At 34.3% G+C, this 16,674-nt stretch overlaps 3 protein-coding genes across 4 annotated transcripts; 1 reads left to right on the top strand and 2 right to left on the bottom strand.

The window, feature by feature from the left end:
• Window positions 1–2,300: 2,300 nt before the first annotated feature.
• Window positions 2,301–5,670, bottom strand: LOC111367706 (eukaryotic initiation factor 4A-15-like). 2 transcript variants are annotated; one of them, XM_022988728.1, is made up of 5 exons: window positions 5,365–5,669; window positions 4,113–4,182; window positions 3,920–4,026; window positions 3,405–3,835; window positions 2,301–3,251 (listed from the first exon to the last, which is right to left on the bottom strand). In XM_022988728.1, the coding sequence occupies exons 2-5, from the start codon at window positions 4,178–4,180 to the stop codon at window positions 2,616–2,618; spliced, it is 1,242 nt and encodes a 413-aa protein (XP_022844496.1). In that variant the 5' UTR covers window positions 4,181–4,182; window positions 5,365–5,669; the 3' UTR covers window positions 2,301–2,615. The 2 variants fall into 2 exon arrangements, with proteins under 2 accessions (XP_022844496.1, XP_022844486.1); XM_022988718.1 differs by having other exon boundaries at window positions 4,113–5,670.
• A 2,734-nt stretch (window positions 5,671–8,404) lies between these two features.
• On the top strand, window positions 8,405–14,514 carry LOC111367715 (dihydrolipoyllysine-residue acetyltransferase component 2 of pyruvate dehydrogenase complex, mitochondrial-like). Its single transcript, XM_022988740.1, has 18 exons — window positions 8,405–8,635; window positions 9,626–9,778; window positions 9,935–10,032; window positions 10,138–10,178; window positions 10,536–10,591; window positions 10,684–10,758; window positions 10,861–10,953; window positions 11,711–11,953; window positions 12,072–12,144; window positions 12,331–12,428; window positions 12,764–12,849; window positions 12,927–13,002; window positions 13,137–13,204; window positions 13,283–13,349; window positions 13,453–13,548; window positions 13,622–13,724; window positions 13,800–13,895; window positions 14,203–14,514. Exons 1-18 carry the CDS (start codon window positions 8,597–8,599, stop codon window positions 14,271–14,273), a joined length of 1,632 nt encoding a protein of 543 aa, XP_022844508.1. The 5' UTR covers window positions 8,405–8,596; the 3' UTR covers window positions 14,274–14,514.
• Window positions 14,515–15,178: 664 nt separating this feature from the next.
• On the bottom strand, window positions 15,179–16,042 carry LOC111367724 (mitochondrial import inner membrane translocase subunit TIM23-2-like). Its single transcript, XM_022988753.1, has one exon. The coding sequence runs from the start codon at window positions 15,926–15,928 to the stop codon at window positions 15,356–15,358; it is 573 nt and encodes a 190-aa protein (XP_022844521.1). The 5' UTR covers window positions 15,929–16,042; the 3' UTR covers window positions 15,179–15,355.
• Window positions 16,043–16,674: the final 632 nt, after the last annotated feature.

A 16,674-nucleotide genomic window follows, 5' to 3' on the forward strand; every position in this document is an offset into this window, starting at 1 on the left:
GTTACCTAACTTCTTTTCATCATTTTCGCTAATTTTTAAATGAGTAAAACGGTAACTTTGCTTATATATAAATTAAACTAATAAAATAAAATAAAATAAAATAAAATTTTCATTTAAAAAAATTACTTAAAAAAAACTTACGAAAAAAAAATGAAATAAAAAGTTACTTAAAAAAAATCCCTTATAAAATTAAATAAAATAAAAATTTATTTGTAAATAAATGTTTTTAAAATAAAATAAAAACTCATTTTAAAAAAAAATTACATAGAAAAATAAAATAAAATAAAAACTTATTTAAAAAAAAACTTTTTAAATTAAAAAAATTATGTTTTTCAAAATTATTTTTTTATATATAATGCAAAGTTACTATTCTACTACTTTAAAATTAGTGAAGATGGTGAAAAAAAGTAAGATAACCATGGTGAAACATTATATTAAATTGGATGATTATAGTAAAATAAAATTAAATTGGATGGCCATAATGACACTATGTATAAGACCATGGTGAAACAAAATCAAAATGTATCATCATAATGACACTAAGTATAAAATTGGATAGTCATTGGTGAATTCAATCCATACAACATGTTATGTGAAAGTGTAAAATGAAGGTGAAAGGGTTCATGTTATTGTTCTGTATTTGTATATGAATTATGTAATACTGTATTTGTCTTGTATATGAATTGAGATGTTGAAATATGAAAGTGACATATTCTGACACTTTTTTTAAGAAATTTCCGTACTATGTAATTTGAATTCTTTTTATAAGTGTGAATAAAATTAATGTCTTCATAATACATTAATAATTAAAATATTTCAAATAAATATCATAATATCCCATTTGGTAATTTTCTACAATTTAGAACGACTTTCTTAGAAAGTTTTTCAACGATATACGTCTATTCCCGTTTTAAAATTTTACCTAGCACAAGACGATGATGTCCCTACCTGATAATATGTTAAAGTATTGTGTTAAAAAATAAAAAAATAAAAAATTAATAATAATAATAAAATTATCTTTTTCAATAACTTTCAGCCAATAAACCTAACCCAAATTCTAATTAATAAACCATATCGTCAATAAATAAAAACTTTAGTTATTTTCTTGTAGTTTGTGTTACGAAGGTTGATAATGCCACTTGTACAATAACTTTTGAGAACATTGTTGACAATGTTGCATGTGTCAAAAAAGTGTTAATTGAAAATATAAATTGTTTTTTAAATTGTCCAATAATAAAGTATCACGTGACATATTGTCAACTAATGCTTTAAAAATCGACCCAAAAACGAAAGAGGGTCAAGGTTTAAAGTGTCGAACTGGGGTCGAATTGAATGACAAATTAAATAAAAAAAATACACAAATAAACTATAAAATATCATAACTATAAATATATTTTCATATTTTAGTTTTCTCATTCAAAGTAAATATAATCTATGTTTGTTAATTAGATTTATTATAGTAATATATTTTATAACCTTAAAAACTAACAATTAATATATCCAAACTATTTTGTTTTGTTCAAATTGAAATTGTTCGTGCTATAATCCTTGTTGGGGGTCATGATTTGATAATGAAAATAATGAAGTAAACTAGTAAATGCTTAAAACTAACAATTGGCTAGTATCCAACATAGAAAGATTACCACAATATTGGAAGAAGGGTCTCCTTAAAAGGAATTAGCTTTTCACATTGAAAGATTACTAAAACATTTTTTTTTTTAATGACCGTAAGTGTGCGAGCTAGCTTACGTGCACCTCTCACGTGATCCTAAAGTTTACAGACGAGTATTCACCTCAACGATCTTGAAGGGAAAAGATTATTAAAATATTGAAAGAAGAGTTTCCTTTGAAAATGAGCTAAAGGAAAATTACTTGTATAAAAAAGATATTTAGACCTTCCATTGCAAAGGGTGGGCCATTAAAATTGTTAAATTTTTTTTGGGAAAAAAAAAATAAAATTATATCACCTGAAAAAAACCAGAAAAACCGTGGCCGGTTTCACAGGTTTTTTGATTGAACATATATTGTTGATTAAAATTTTGCTATTTTTATATTCATAATGAAGTTTCTTTTTCTTCATGAGAATATTCTTAAGTACATAAACTTCATTCTAGATGAGATATAAAAGTGGTCGAGGATGAATATAATACTTTCTTTTTCTTCACGTCGCACTTCATTTTCAAAATCACCACTTCTACTTCTTAGGTAGCTGCTTTAGATGGATAAATAAAATGCAGAAATAGCAGATGAATTATTATTATTTATAATTTTTAAGAACAAAAACAAAATAATTCAAACTATTATACAAACTTGTGCCACGTGTTCCTCACTGGTCCTAATCAAATTCAAATCATCATTAAGAAATAGTTAAGACCCTGGCTTTAACAGATCTCAGTCGGAATTAGACAAAATTTGGAGGGACAAAGAATGTTACAAGAACCCTACATGCGACAAAATTGCAATCACCAGAATGCATCATCAGATGGCCCAAATATGGTTCGCAAATAAACTATGACAACAAACAAGGAATTGAAGGGAATTATTTTTTTGGTTAAACTAGTGCTAAGAAGCTTCAAAAGGATCCCTTTTACCTGAATAAAGCCCAAAAAATCACCTCAAAGAAGATCAGCAACGTTTGATGGAAGTTCTTCGATCATCACATTGTAAAACCTCTGTATATCGTTGAGCATTTTCTCATCATCCTTTGTCGTGAAGTTTATCGCAACTCCTTTTCTTCCGAACCTTCCACTTCTTCCGATACGATGTAGATAATTTTCAGGTTGAGTTGGAAGATCATAATTTATCACAAGAGAAACTTGTTGGACATCAATACCACGAGCCAAGAGATCGGTGGTAATAAGAACCCGAGATGACCCAGAACGAAATTCACGCATAATAATGTCTCGAGTATTCTGATCCATGTCTCCATGAGTAGCCGAGACGGTGTGGTCACGGCTTCGCATCTTGTCAGTGAGCCAGTCGACCTTGCGTCTGGTGTTCACAAAAATGACACTCTGATTGATGGCTAAAGTCTCATATAGATCACAGAGGGTTTCGAGCTTCCAGTCTTCCTTGTCAACGTTAACATAAAACTGTTTAATACCCTCAAGAGTTAGCTCATCCCGCTTCACCAATATTCTCACGGGTTTGTTCATAAACTTCCTAGTGATTTCAAGGGCTTCAGGTGGCATTGTGGCTGAGAATACACCAACTTGAACTTTAGATGGCAGCAACTGGAAGATATCATATATCTGGGAAGTATATACAATATGAAATATCCCAATCAGTAGAAGGGCCTCATATTTCAATAACAAATTAGTGTTCATCCAGCATATATGCATATATACACATTAAATCCGCGAATAAACACCCTCAATCACGATAAAGTGAAGAAAAGAAAGTACCTGATCCTTAAAACCTCGAGATAGCATTTCATCTGCCTCATCAAGTACAAACATTTTGATGTAATCAGAGCGAAGTGACTGTCTACGCAACATGTCAAACACACGACCAGGTGTGCCAACAACAACATGAACACCAGCAGAAAGAATACGTTGATCCTCGCGAACGCTGGTTCCACCTACACAGGCATGAACCTTCACACCAAGGTAGTCGCCAAGTGCTCGCATAACCTTCTCAATCTGTTGTGCAAGTTCTCTAGTTGGTGCCAGAACCAATGCCTGACATTGTGTTAAACCATAGTTGAGCTGCTGCAAGATGCCAGAGCAGAAAGTAGCTGTTTTTCCAGTTCCAGATTGAGCCTGCTGAATAACATCGAGTCCCTTGCAGAATGGAACAATGCCTCTTTGCTGTATTGCAGAGGGCTTTTCAAAACCTTAAAAAGAAAAATTGAGAACAAAAATAATAAATAGGTCCTTGAAAGAATTTGAAGATAAAAAAACAGCATTATTGCACTCACCATAAGCATAAATCCCTCTGAGGAGATTCTCTTGAAGACCCATAGCATCAAAACTTTCATAGACCTCATCATATGATGTGAAGAAATCTTGTCCATCAACTTGAAGCCTACGCCAAAGAGGGCAAACAAGCATCACCTTCTAATTCACCACTGCCAATTATTTAAATTTCGAGTAAACCTCATGGAAACTTACAATTCACTCATCTTCACATCATAATGACGAGTGTCAAATTGTGATCCTTCCAGCCCCAAACCTGCCATAACTGCAATGTGTTCGATATATTGACGAACAAGTTCTCCACAATTGAGGAAAGAATTTTTTACAAACAAATTGCAAAAGGGTAAATGAGGAAAAATTAATTGAAGAATATGGGCAATGAATAAGAGCATGACTTTCTCCTTGTCAAGGTAAATGTCACAGAAGAGCCAAACTTGAAAACCATGTATTATGGAGTACAAGCATTAAACTTCGGTTTCAATGTTTGGGGAAGATATTCCAGATGGCAGGTGGCTATCTGATAACAAGAAGAAAAATCCTCTATAGCAGAAGCCTCTTCACCATCTTCCCCGAACTTTACCACGCCTCCCACAAGGTGACATAGGTATTCAAGATTTGGAATAAACAATAAACAATTTAAAATCTAATAAGGATTCTGCAACCAATGAAATATCATGAGTATAAACCACATCAACTAATAAGCCCACACAACATACATGTATAGTGGCACATTCAGTAACTGTAATCAAAACAGGGTAGAAAATGTAACAGAAGAGCCAAACTTGAACACCATGTGATATGGAGCACAAGCATTAAACTTCTGTTGTGATGTTTGGGGAAGATATTCCAGATGGTGACTATCTGCTAACAAGGACAAAATTCCTCCATAACAGATGCCTCTTTATCATCTCCCCCAAAATTTAGCAAGCCTCCCACAATTAAATAGGTATTTAAGAAGTTTTGGAATTAAAATTAATAATTAACAAATAAAAAATCCATTGAAATCCCACTAACCACAAATGAACCACGTCAACTAATAAGCTGACACGATGTACATAAGCATAAGCATCCAGCAAGAAAATTGCATGGCTATGTAAAATGGCATATTCAAAATTTAGTAGTATCAACTGGGCCACCAAATTTAGGATCAGGAAACACACAAACTAAAAAGCCCAGATATTTTAACGATTTAGAGTTCTCACTGAGGATGCCGCTTCAAAAAGTGCCACAAATCAATCCCAGAAAAACGACGCCTTCATAACTACACCATATCAATGTTTTAAAGCCTTCTATCTTCGCATATTCATCGTTTTCACATAACGCATTATACATATTCAAATAAAATCAAGTTTTATCCTAACATGACAGATCAAATACAAATATGCAGTGAAACTGTAAGCAAACTCTGAATTACAAATGACAGAAAACAACATTTCGCAAAACAAACCTTTGAATCTGAATGAGGAAACAAAAAACTGAGAATCCTTGTATAAGAACGCTTAGAATTACTCCTCGGATCTGAACCTTGGAGTTGGAGAAGAAACGTAGTAGTGAGAACTGCTTTCGGTACGTGATTTGTTGGCAAACATAGGACTTGGTAAGAAGGCGGTCCTATTATACAGGACTGTCTCATGTTTGGCCTTGTCCTGTTTTTGCTCTAATTTCCCTAAACCGTCCCTCTTTCCCGTAAAATTGCGGCTAGGGCAAAATTCAAAACATGCCATCCCCCAAATTCTGTCGTGCTAAAGGGCTGGAAGAAACAGCCCAAATAATATGTAACTCTTGTTTAAATCCCATTATCCAAAAATTCGTTTTTAATAAAACTCATTATTAATCACACATTTTATTGAAAATAATACTATTTAATTTGCAGACTATTGTTTTAACTCGAGGATTTACCTATTGCGCACTCGAAGGATAACACTTGCAAGTTACCCCGTCATAAAAAAAAAAAAAAAATCTATTTAACATTAATAGTGCTAGAATACTAAATTAGATGGCCACATTTGATATGTTCAATTAAATTAATCACGTGACATTACATTTAAATGTATTTATTATTTAATATCATACAACTTTTATACTCGACATCAATATTGTTAAATAACATTACTCTTCTGTCAATAAATTATTTTATGGGGAAATAAAATATATTCCTTACCTTTTAATCACTCATTCTTCGAAATCACAATTACAAAGCCGTTCTCTCTCTTTCTTTCTTCTCCTTTCTTTTGTGAAAATGGGGTTCAAACAATGGCATAATGTAAGAGCCCACAATGTTTTAGGTTTCCATAGTGTTGTCGAAGTGGAATTGTAAATTAAGTTCGACTTTTATAGTCTTTTTTAACAGGACTTCTATATATGTTTTGTAAAATAATTTTATGAGGAGGTCACGTTGAATTAGTTTTTTTTTAAAATAACTTTGTGCCATATAGACTGATGCTTAGCATCGAAACTAGATATCATTATTCCTTATCTTCACTTTCATGTGGTATATAGTCTATACCAGTGACAATTGCAAACCATCGTGATAATATATTTATTTGTAATTGAACAATCTGTAGATTCATAGATTACAATTCTCAACAAGAACTAATTTGGTCTTTGTTTTATTCAGTTGCATTTTTTATGATCTTTTCTGATATGAGTTCCTATTATTGAAAATTACACTTGAAATGAAGTTTTTCTAATCCACTTTCTCGACATGTTTGGGAATTTCAATCAACGTGTAACAACCTCATCGAGCGCATTGCAACTTTATTGGAGTAAAAATCTAATTATCTTGTATTTGATAAAACTAGCATTTTGCAAATCTTCTTTTCCTTTAACTATTACTACATGCATATTTAATTATTTCATATTTATGTTCTTATGAAATAACTTGCTGATGTTTTGTCCTTTCGAGGTACAAACGTGCCTATAATACTTTATGACATTATTTCTACGGATTGAAGTAGTATTTTGATTTGAGAATGCAAGATCGAACCTTTGTTTGCCCCTATCGAAGCTTTAGTTCATTAGATACTTCCAACATTGTTGCTTTTAATTAAAGTTGTTCATTAGAAGGAAGAATGCCATTGAAATTGCTTCTGATTGGATTAATATTTGCTGCAGAAAGTAGCACAAGCAGTTTAACTCCCTAGAATGCTCACATTGTCACATAGTAATTGATTATGTTTTGCTAATTATGGTCACTTTCTTCACTATTCGCAATTTCCATTTGCATTAGGCAAACAGGCCGAGCTTGTAGGCTCAGCTCGATCATAGATGGCTCGTGCTCATCAAGTCATGAACCATTGAATACCATTTTTTTTTTCATGGGCCTGCTCATTTTTTTGATTTTTATGAAAAGGCTCAACTCGGCTCGTGATCCAAAGAGCCAGACATAACCTAATTTGTGGAGAAGTTGAACTCCACATGAGCCGATCTAGGGTCGTTTATAGGGTCAAACCGAGCTTCAATTGTCCAATTGACACCTCTAATTTGTATTTTCTGTTGCAGATATATGTATCACTCCCCTAAAAAAAATTTCCCTCATAATGTAGATACGAAATTGTTCATGATGGATTAAATAATTTACACGAGAAAACTTAACCCTTAAGGTGAAGCGAAGTTGAGAAAATCAAAATGTTTTGAGTGGTACGGTCACATTGAATGAATTACATTTACACGTGAAAGAAAAATAATCAATAATTGTTACAAAATCGTTGCTCTGGGACTATATACTATTTAAACTATTTAAGAAATCGTGACAAAATTACAAAAGTAAAGATCGATTGAAAAATTGGTTGATATTAATAATCTCGATTGTCAATTTTTAGTGGAACTGTCTTAGATAGAAATGTCATACTCCAAACAAAATTGAGTAAATATTTATTTAAGATATTATTGTAATTACTCAATTTTGAGGAATTTGTTTACAACTCGACCCTACTTATTAATATTCTTCTTTTAGACAAACATTAAGTCCCTGCTTGGTACTCATTTTTTTCAAAATGCATTTCTCTCTCTCTTCTTTATAATCATACATTTTTATTAAAATAATATTATACGTAAATAAAAAAAAAATTCTTATTTTTTAACCACACATTTCACATCAATTTACTGTTCTAAAATACATTTTTACATAAAAATGACTCTCAAACACCCCCTAAATTAAAACATACTTCATCGCTACGAATAAAGTTTGTCTCACCTAACTAGAACCATCACAACCGTATGTTTTGAAACTAACTCTTTTGATTATGGAGGAAACATATTAAATGTGGCCTTGTGCTCACGTTTTATAATTGGTAGGGATTAAATTTTAGATTTTAATTTAAATCAAATTGAACTATTTATTTTAACTATATAATTTTATTTTATAAATTCTACAGTTTTTCAATGACATATTTTATTAATTTATATTAAAATCGATTAAAAGTTTTATTTTAATGCCCACTAGGGGCAATATATAAATGGAAGAGTGAAAGGAAACCGGAAATTCCTCTTTTGTATTTTGCTGACTTTTTTTATTCAGCCATTTCGCAGAACAGCACACCAAAACCCCCAATTAGTTACATTAATAAACATACACGTGCCCCTTTGTACCGTTCAAGAGCCATCCCACCCACCTTCGGTTGATTAATTGATTCTTCATTAGCATTCTGAGGAGAGGGGCATCTGAATTTGCCATCAACATGACTTTCGCTTCTCGGATTTTCCATCACTCTAGAAAGGTAATATTAGACATTTGTACTTTTTTTTGGGGTGATTTTGCATGATGGATTCGGGATTTTAGTTGAATTTTGATTTGCAAGAATGCAGAGTTCGTATTTCTAAATGTTTAGATGCATTTTGTACGAGATGACAAAAATTTAGGTGCTCAATCTGAAATCTGATGTTGGTTTTTTTTGTATGTTTTTGGGGAAAGTGGGTATTGGATCTTGCTGTTGGATTGTTTCATATGAGCTTTATTTCATTCTGGTGATGCAGTTGTACAAAATATAATTTTCTATAGGCGGTTGGTTTCATATTGAATTCATCGACCATATTAATTTTCTACAAATGGACGTTTAGGTGTTGATTGCAGTTGCACGACGAAGTCCTACAGAATTGACCGGCAAACCCTTAAGTGCATGAGTGCATGCTTTTGCCATATATGGATTGTGTTACGCTGTGGTTCATGGGAGAGTGGCCTTTGCTTAAAGTCTTTCGAGCTAATTGAACTAATAGGACCTTAACATGAACTCGTGATGAATTCAAAATTATAGCAAAAACTGCTGATGGCAGCTCAAATTTTGTTGCCGCATTTCCATTTTAGAGATTCTTTTTTGTTTCATGGGCAAGTCTATGCATCTGTGTTAAGATAATGATCTCAAAGTTGATGTTGCTCATGAACTTGGTAACAGTTTTGATGTGTATGATTGTGGTAACAGTAGTTGAACTTTTTGTTCAATCTTCCAAGCTAAAACATTATGGACTTTATTCAGGTTCTCTAGGCTAACAAATTTATTTCCTTATCCAGTTCTGATCTTCCGTTTACTTTTTCATTCAATTTATTTATCAACAGACGAAAAACAACTCTTTACATTTTCTTTGCCGTAATAAATATCAAAGCCAAGTAAAAACTCAACATTTTCTCGTTCCAGTTCTTCATGATAGACAATATGTATTTTGTTTTATCTATGTGTTTTCATTGACATTAGCATATATTTCAAATTTTACAGCTCAGGCACTCTCATAAGATTCTACAAAGTGATCGTGCAACTTTAGCATGCTGGGTTTCCAATGATGTCAGCCAACATGGTCTTGGACCTGGAGGAAACCATGGGGTTTCCAAGGTCTCTAGCGGAAACCTCTTTAACCGTAGTTACAGAACGGTAAATCCCAACCTTGTGATTATATCCATTGAAAAATTTTCCTCCCTTTCCTTTTGCTGGAATACTGTCCATTTGAGTTCTTTTCATGATATAAAGATGTGTACATATTGTTCACGGATTGGATTGAAATGCTGAAATCTGTATTGTGTTATGCAGATATCTGTTGTAGGAACACAACTGGGAAATGCTCTGAGAACAGAAATGGAAGTGCACACAACATATGCTGGCACGAAGTTCAACAGAAATCTCCCGTGGTATGTTTTGTTTCATGCTGAGATCATTTGTCTTCTTGCGTAAACACATCACTTTTACAATTGCCTTGTTTAAACATTACCTGATATTTGTGTTGCTGATTCCAGTCCAAAGGGTAATTCAAGGATAAGTTTTTCAACAGCTTCAGGTTAGTTTAGCCTTACAATTTCCTGCTGACACTGTTATTTGTAATGGAGCTCCATACTTTTGGGGATGTTTTAGGTTAGTCACCATCAAATTATAATTAAAGCATACAAGTCTAAACTCTGGTTCTAGACATTTTACATATCTGGCAACTATTTAATATGCATATTCTATAGTTTGGTAATATAAACTATTTTCTATTCCCTATGTAAAATTTTAAATTACTTCAAACCTGAAAATTATTGATCCTAGGATTATTTCGATTGTCCATTCTGCTAGATCCTTTGTGGACATTCCCTCATTCTCACTGGTTCTTGTCTAAAGGATGTCCATCTATGCTAAACATGTTACAATCTCTCAGGTCTACCTGCACACCAAGAGATTGGGATGCCTTCTCTGTCTCCTACAATGACGGAGGCATGTATCTTTCTGAAGTTCTTGAAAGCATCTACTCATACTACTTCTTCTGTTGCCGTGACAGTTGTGATTCATCCTTTTGCGTCATGCAGGGAAATATTGCTAGGTGGTTGAAGAAAGAGGGTGACAAAATTGCACCTGGTGAAGTACTTTGTGAAGTTGAAACGGTATGTTTGATCTTTTCTGTTGTCTGTTCTTAAATAAATATGGTTCTCCATGTTATCTTGTTAACCTGATATTCTATTTTAATACCCCTTCTATACTTTCAGGATAAAGCAACAGTGGAAATGGAATGCATGGAAGAAGGATATCTAGCTAAGATTTTACGAGGGGATGGATCTAGTGGAATTAAAGTTGGTGAGGTATTGATCTCATTTGTATAAAAGAGCCTTTGGTTCAAGCTGCCTATTGAATGTTTTTTCAGAATTTATGCAGTAATATTTTGAAGAACGCTGAACAAAGGAGTAATTTTGTTTCCCTTACCTGGGCCTTCACAAAAACTCATTGTTTGTTCTATTATTTATGCAATCAAATAATATATTCTTCACTAAATCGTTAAACTTAAAACTATGCTAGTTCTTGGATGTCACTGATCAGGGTCCGTTCTTCAACTAGATAATTTGGATGGAATATTACTTGACGTCGTTTTATTTGGTTCCTCTGACATAGGAGATCATTCATCGTTTGGGCAGGTTTAGTTCTCATTGTAATCTCAATCAAATGGCATTTTTGTTTTTGAAATATATGATCCAAACTAAATACAATAAATTTGGTTCTTTCCAAGTCATCAGAAATGTAAGCCTCATTGTCTTTGTTTTTCATGGGACTTCTGGTTACTTGTACTGGTAACTGAACCTAGGTATCAATTAGTTCCCCAACCCTTGAAATGGAACTATACCGAATAGCTGAAAATGAAACCAGACCAACTGAGCCATTGGGAATGAATGCCCACTGGAATTCATAAATAGGAAAATATATAGTTACACTTCAGATAACTGTGTAAAGATTATACAATTAAAAATGGTTTCTTTTGGATTCTTCAAGGTTATAGATTTTCGTATCATGAGAATCGTAATTATTTAGTTTTGTAACTTTTCTGAAAATTACTTTTGCTTCTAGATAATTGCCATAACTGTCGAAGAAGAGGAGGATGTTGCAAAATTTAAAGACTATCAACCTTCAACATCAGATTCTGCACCTGCGCCTGAAACATCCCCTGCTCCAAGTCCACCGAAAGAAGAGATTGCAGAAACACCTGCTACTTCACCAGAACCAAAAATTTCCACACCTACTGCACCTCCTTCAGCAGGAAATCGCATTTTTGCCAGTCCTCTCGCCCGGAAACTAGCTGAAGATCACAATGTACATTATGCATACTTCATACAATTATCCTATCAATACTATTTCCTTGGAGAATAAGAGTTTGTTTCTCATTGCGTCTTTCCTGTCTTCTGCCGTCTATAAATTATCATGATACTAGGTACCCCTTTCAAACATCAAAGGAACTGGCCCTGATGGGCGAATTGTGAAGGCCGATGTTGAAGGTTATCTTGGTATTTTTCTTCATCCCTGTCTACATGGAGTTTATGCATTAATTGGCTGATTCTTGGCACTGTCTGAATTATTGTACTTTGGTACAGTAAAGCATTTATTGATTGTTTAACATATTTTATACTAAATAATCATCGACTTGATTTTTAAACAATTTAGTAACCCATTTTACCTTCTCTGTACTGTAGCTTCTCGTGGTAAGGAAGTTCCACAAGCTCCCAAGGCTGCTGCCACAGCTACTGCTACTCTAGATTACACCGACATTCCGCACACACAAATTAGAAAGGTTCAGCTTCACCATTCTCATCTCAGGACCTATATATTGCTGCTTTTATGAAATTTTTATCTAAGTTTGACAAAAATTATACTTGTGTAAGTTTTACAAATTCTGGCCATGATCCAACCAGGGTCAGCCAACTCATGCCGGGGAAGTCATATGATCATTTTCAAAACATGTGTAATATTCTTAATATGGGAAAATATTTGGAGTGCTTGTAGCTCTCTTGTGCAAATCATAAGTTGCAAAATGCAATTAACCTTCAGATCTATGTTTTTAACACTTTTAATTATCATTCATGACCGAGTTGTTTATTGCAGCTAATTTCCGTACCATCTTGACAGGTGACAGCATCAAGGTTGTTGCAATCAAAACAAACCATTCCCCACTATTACTTAACTGTAGATACATGTGTAGACAAGCTTATGGAGTAAGTGTTGATGTCCTCCACTGATATTTTGCTGCAATGAATTTTATTTTATATCTTACATTCCACCTGTTCTGCAGATTGCGTAGCCAGCTAAATGCATTGCAGGAAGGTTCAGGGGGGAAGAGGATATCCATTAATGATCTTGTAATTAAGGTATCATTAACTTTGGAACAATCTCAATTTCTTTTTCTTTATTTATATTATTCTGAAAAGAGAGAGAGGGGTGTGAAGGGGAGTAAATTGACTGATTGTCTCGAACAATTAACTAAGCACCTATTTGACTGCAGGCTGCTGCTTTGGCTCTTCGAAAGGTTCCTCAATGTAATAGTTCATGGACCAATGACTACATTCGCCAGTAAGTGTACTCAATAATGCAAGTCATAGCAAACCAGTTTGGGCCATTTACTGTAATACTTTAACATGTCCAATATAGGTATCACAATGTGAATATCAATGTTGCGGTGCAGACAGATAATGGGCTGTATGTGCCTATAATTAGGGTATGTTGTTGTCTCAACTGTATTTTCTTTCATAGAGTCTAATGCTTATAGTTTGTTTTTAGGCTCCGTAAGTCCTATTTAAAACTTCACAACCAAATCGCAGGACGCTGATAAGAAAGGTTTATCGAAAATTTCTGAGGAAGTCAAGCATTTAGCCCAGAAAGCAAAAGAAAACAGCTTGAAACCAGAAGATTATGAGGTGAAACTCGGAACAACCTCTAGATCGATAGTTCCTCGAGATATGAACTCTGACTGACATATCCTCTTTACAGGGGGGCACATTCACGGTGTCAAATTTGGGAGGGCCTTTTGGAATCAAGCAATTCTGTGCCATTATTAATCCTCCCCAATCGGGCATTCTTGCAGTTGGCTCCGGTAAGATATGATGACGCATTTATTTATTTTTAGGTGGATATCATCCTTTTCTCACTACTAAGAACCTCTGAGCAGCTGAGAAGAGGGTTATACCTGGTGGGGGTCCTGACCAATACAAGTTTGCTTCTTTCATGTCCGTGACATTGAGCTGTGATCATCGGGTTATTGATGGTAAGTTCTGTGTTTTGACTTTTAGTTAGAATGGGTCTCTTAGTCTCGTCATTTCTGGTCATACTATCTATTAACCGATCTACTTACATTGGATATTTTGGTCTAAATTCCTTTAATCGAAATCCTCTGTTTTGACAAATGAATACATTTCTATAATCCCGTATGTCGACAACACATTTATTAATGCTCAAATTCGTTCTTCTGCCTCAAATAATCATTTAGATAAGCAAGAATACTATTTCTACAGAAAATGCCGTACCTGAACTGGCTTAACTGAAGGCTCTGACTTTAGTTTCTGCTTTTTTAGGTGCAATTGGTGCAGAATGGCTGAAGGCATTTAAGGGATACATTGAGAATCCAGAAACGATGTTGCTCTAAAATTCATTCATTTTCTGCCTTTCCTCGTTTTCCAGTTTTGATGACGGAGTTGCGTGAATGAATCATAACCGATCATTCCGAGTTTCAATTTTTGGCATTTGTCATAATTTTTCAAATAATTTTGTAGACTAAATTATAATGCCCAGTTCTGAACATGAGATAATTTACGTCTGAGATATCTGTTGTCAAATAAAAGCAGTCCCGATGTGTCAAAGGAGCCTGACTGCCTTTCATTCTTTCTCCTCTTGCCTTATATTGTAATCTGTGGTTTTTTTTTTTTTTTGCAGAAATAGTTACACATTATCTAGGTATTGTTTATAACTGCATTAGTATCTTGTTGCAGGCCATCACTACACGAATTTTAGCCCTTAATTGGGCTATCTTTTATTTTCAAAGACACATTCTTCAACCAAATAATATTACAAATAAACTCAAAAATTTTCCTTATTTTTTAATTACACACTCTTCAAAAAGTTTCTATTCTATACCATTTTTCCAAATTTTGTTTTTAATGTTTCCAGAAGCGAAAAATTTCAGTTAGGTCAGTATTATTTTGGACTTCTGAAACTAGTGTTAGAATCTTTTGGTTTGACTAAAAAAAGTTAGAGAAAATTAAATTTTAACCACATTTTTATCAAAACTTATTTATAAATATGATATTAGCTAAATTAAACGGGGGCTGAGTAAACGATAGTCTCTTATTCAGAGTCTGACAAGATAAGCATAGCGGTCTAGAAGTTAGTCATGTAATTGTTACTAAACTCGTTTGGTAGGGATCCATATTAATTTAAGTTAAAATTAATTCATAATTTTCTAATCCCATAATTTATCAATTTTTATTCAAATTTACTAAAAATTTAATTTTAATTCTGGTTCATGAAATGTAGACCAATAAAGAGCCAACCTCAGGAAACTGGTCTGGCCTATGCCTGGACGAGGATTTAAAGTCAAAACAGCAACACATGACAACAGTACCTCAAAATACGATAAAAAAAAATTGCAATTTTCAGCATAAACTAAAAGTAAATGGCTAACTAATGGATATCGAAAACATAATTACTTTCAAAATATATAATAAGTAATCAAATGGGCACGTATCGTTTCAATGCCTGTTTGCCTGTAACGGCGATCCCCACCAGCATACCGCCAATTGCCCCTGCCACAGCTGCAGAACGAGGCCCAGCCGCTGCCTTGTAGAGCACCCCGGTGCCAAGTCCGGCCACCACACTGTTTATCACATCATCCGTATCCCTATAAGCCACCATGCCGCTCTCAAGCCCTGCGTACAGCAGTCCGATGACCCCGCATCGGTTTCCAATCTGGCGCCCGGTATGACCCGACCCGTTGAGTACCCGGTTGATTTTCAGCTTCAGGGTATCCGTAGACTCGATAGACTTGACGCCAGAGACGAATCCCTTGGCGGCGCCGGCGGAGGAACCGGCCAAATAACCTACGCCAGTGTAGTACGTGAGATTCTCTCCCCAGGAACGACGTTGCGCGCGGGACTCCTCCGGGAAGAGGTACTCCGGGGATGTAGGTAGCTTGTATAGTGTTTGTGCCGGGATCTGCAAGTCTTGATACGGATTGTAAAGTCGACGAGTTGAATCACTTTCATCGCCGTTTCTTTCATTCGGAGCACGAGGCTGGTATGCCATGGCTGACTGTCCGTTGCCCGATTAAACGGATCGAGGCTCCGAGGAAGAGGCGTTGATTATTTCCAGAGAGGAGAATGAGGAAATGAGGAAGCTTTAGGTTTGACGTAGGGAAGGAATTATAAAGGGGTCCGGTTTACGGTGTGAGTCGGTGGATTTGTTCTAGGGTTAAATTCATCGATGGTGAACCGGTTCGATTCTGCTGAATATTGGCAAATCAGCCCATCTGTATGGCAACGACGTCGTATCAAGTATAGAATATCAGTCATGAATGTTTCAAAAATAAAATAAATGGTAAATAATAAGGAATTCGTTGGAGTTTACATTTTAAATAAAAATGCTCTCCATTATGATCAAGGTCCTTAGTAAAAATAAAGTGTCAGGAATTAAATGTACGTGTCCAAGTTGTTAGCTTATACGAAATGTTTTTTTTTAGGAAAGCATCGATCGTTTTAACTTGTTTAGCAATTTGCTATGATTGGTGAAATTCATTGTTATTTTTTAATTAAAGTTAATTAAAACATTAGAAGTCTTTAACAAATAACTAGCCAATAATAATAACATTCAAATTTCTACCTGTCATAAATTGTTGAATCGTTCTCAATTTTCTCCTACAAATACAATAACATGATTTGTACATTGAACACGACAAGATTAAGGAAAAGATAAGCGTAACAAAATCTACTAGAAGTTGTGTCCACTCTAGTAATTGCTATGACATAGAATGCTAGACGGAACGGACCAGGAAT

This window comes from Olea europaea, chromosome 2 (genome assembly GCF_002742605.1).
Source record: "Olea europaea var. sylvestris chromosome 2, O_europaea_v1, whole genome shotgun sequence".
In the NCBI taxonomy this organism is placed as follows: domain Eukaryota; kingdom Viridiplantae; phylum Streptophyta; class Magnoliopsida; order Lamiales; family Oleaceae; genus Olea; species Olea europaea.

What these genes read in the sequence shown, in the direction of transcription:
- LOC111367706 (XM_022988718.1), bottom strand. Translation starts at nt 4,309, where the DNA reads ATGCTCTTATTCATTGCCCATATTCTTCAATTAATTTTTCCTCATTTA. An exon ending in GATGTGAAGATGAGTGAATT is followed by an intron (nt 4,027 to 4,112) that starts GTAAGTTTCCAT and finishes TCTTTGGCGTAG; the next exon opens with GCTTCAAGTTGATGGACAAG. An exon ending in CTCGAGGTTTTAAGGATCAG is followed by an intron (nt 3,252 to 3,404) that starts GTACTTTCTTTT and finishes TATACTTCCCAG; the next exon opens with ATATATGATATCTTCCAGTT.
- LOC111367715 (XM_022988740.1), top strand. Translation starts at nt 8,597, where the DNA reads ATGACTTTCGCTTCTCGGATTTTCCATCACTCTAGAAAG. An exon ending in TTAATGATCTTGTAATTAAG is followed by an intron (nt 13,003 to 13,136) that starts GTATCATTAACT and finishes ATTTGACTGCAG; the next exon opens with GCTGCTGCTTTGGCTCTTCG. An exon ending in ACCAATGACTACATTCGCCA is followed by an intron (nt 13,205 to 13,282) that starts GTAAGTGTACTC and finishes TGTCCAATATAG; the next exon opens with GTATCACAATGTGAATATCA.
- LOC111367724 (XM_022988753.1), bottom strand. Translation starts at nt 15,928, where the DNA reads ATGGCATACCAGCCTCGTGCTCCGAATGAAAGAAACGGCGATGAAAGT.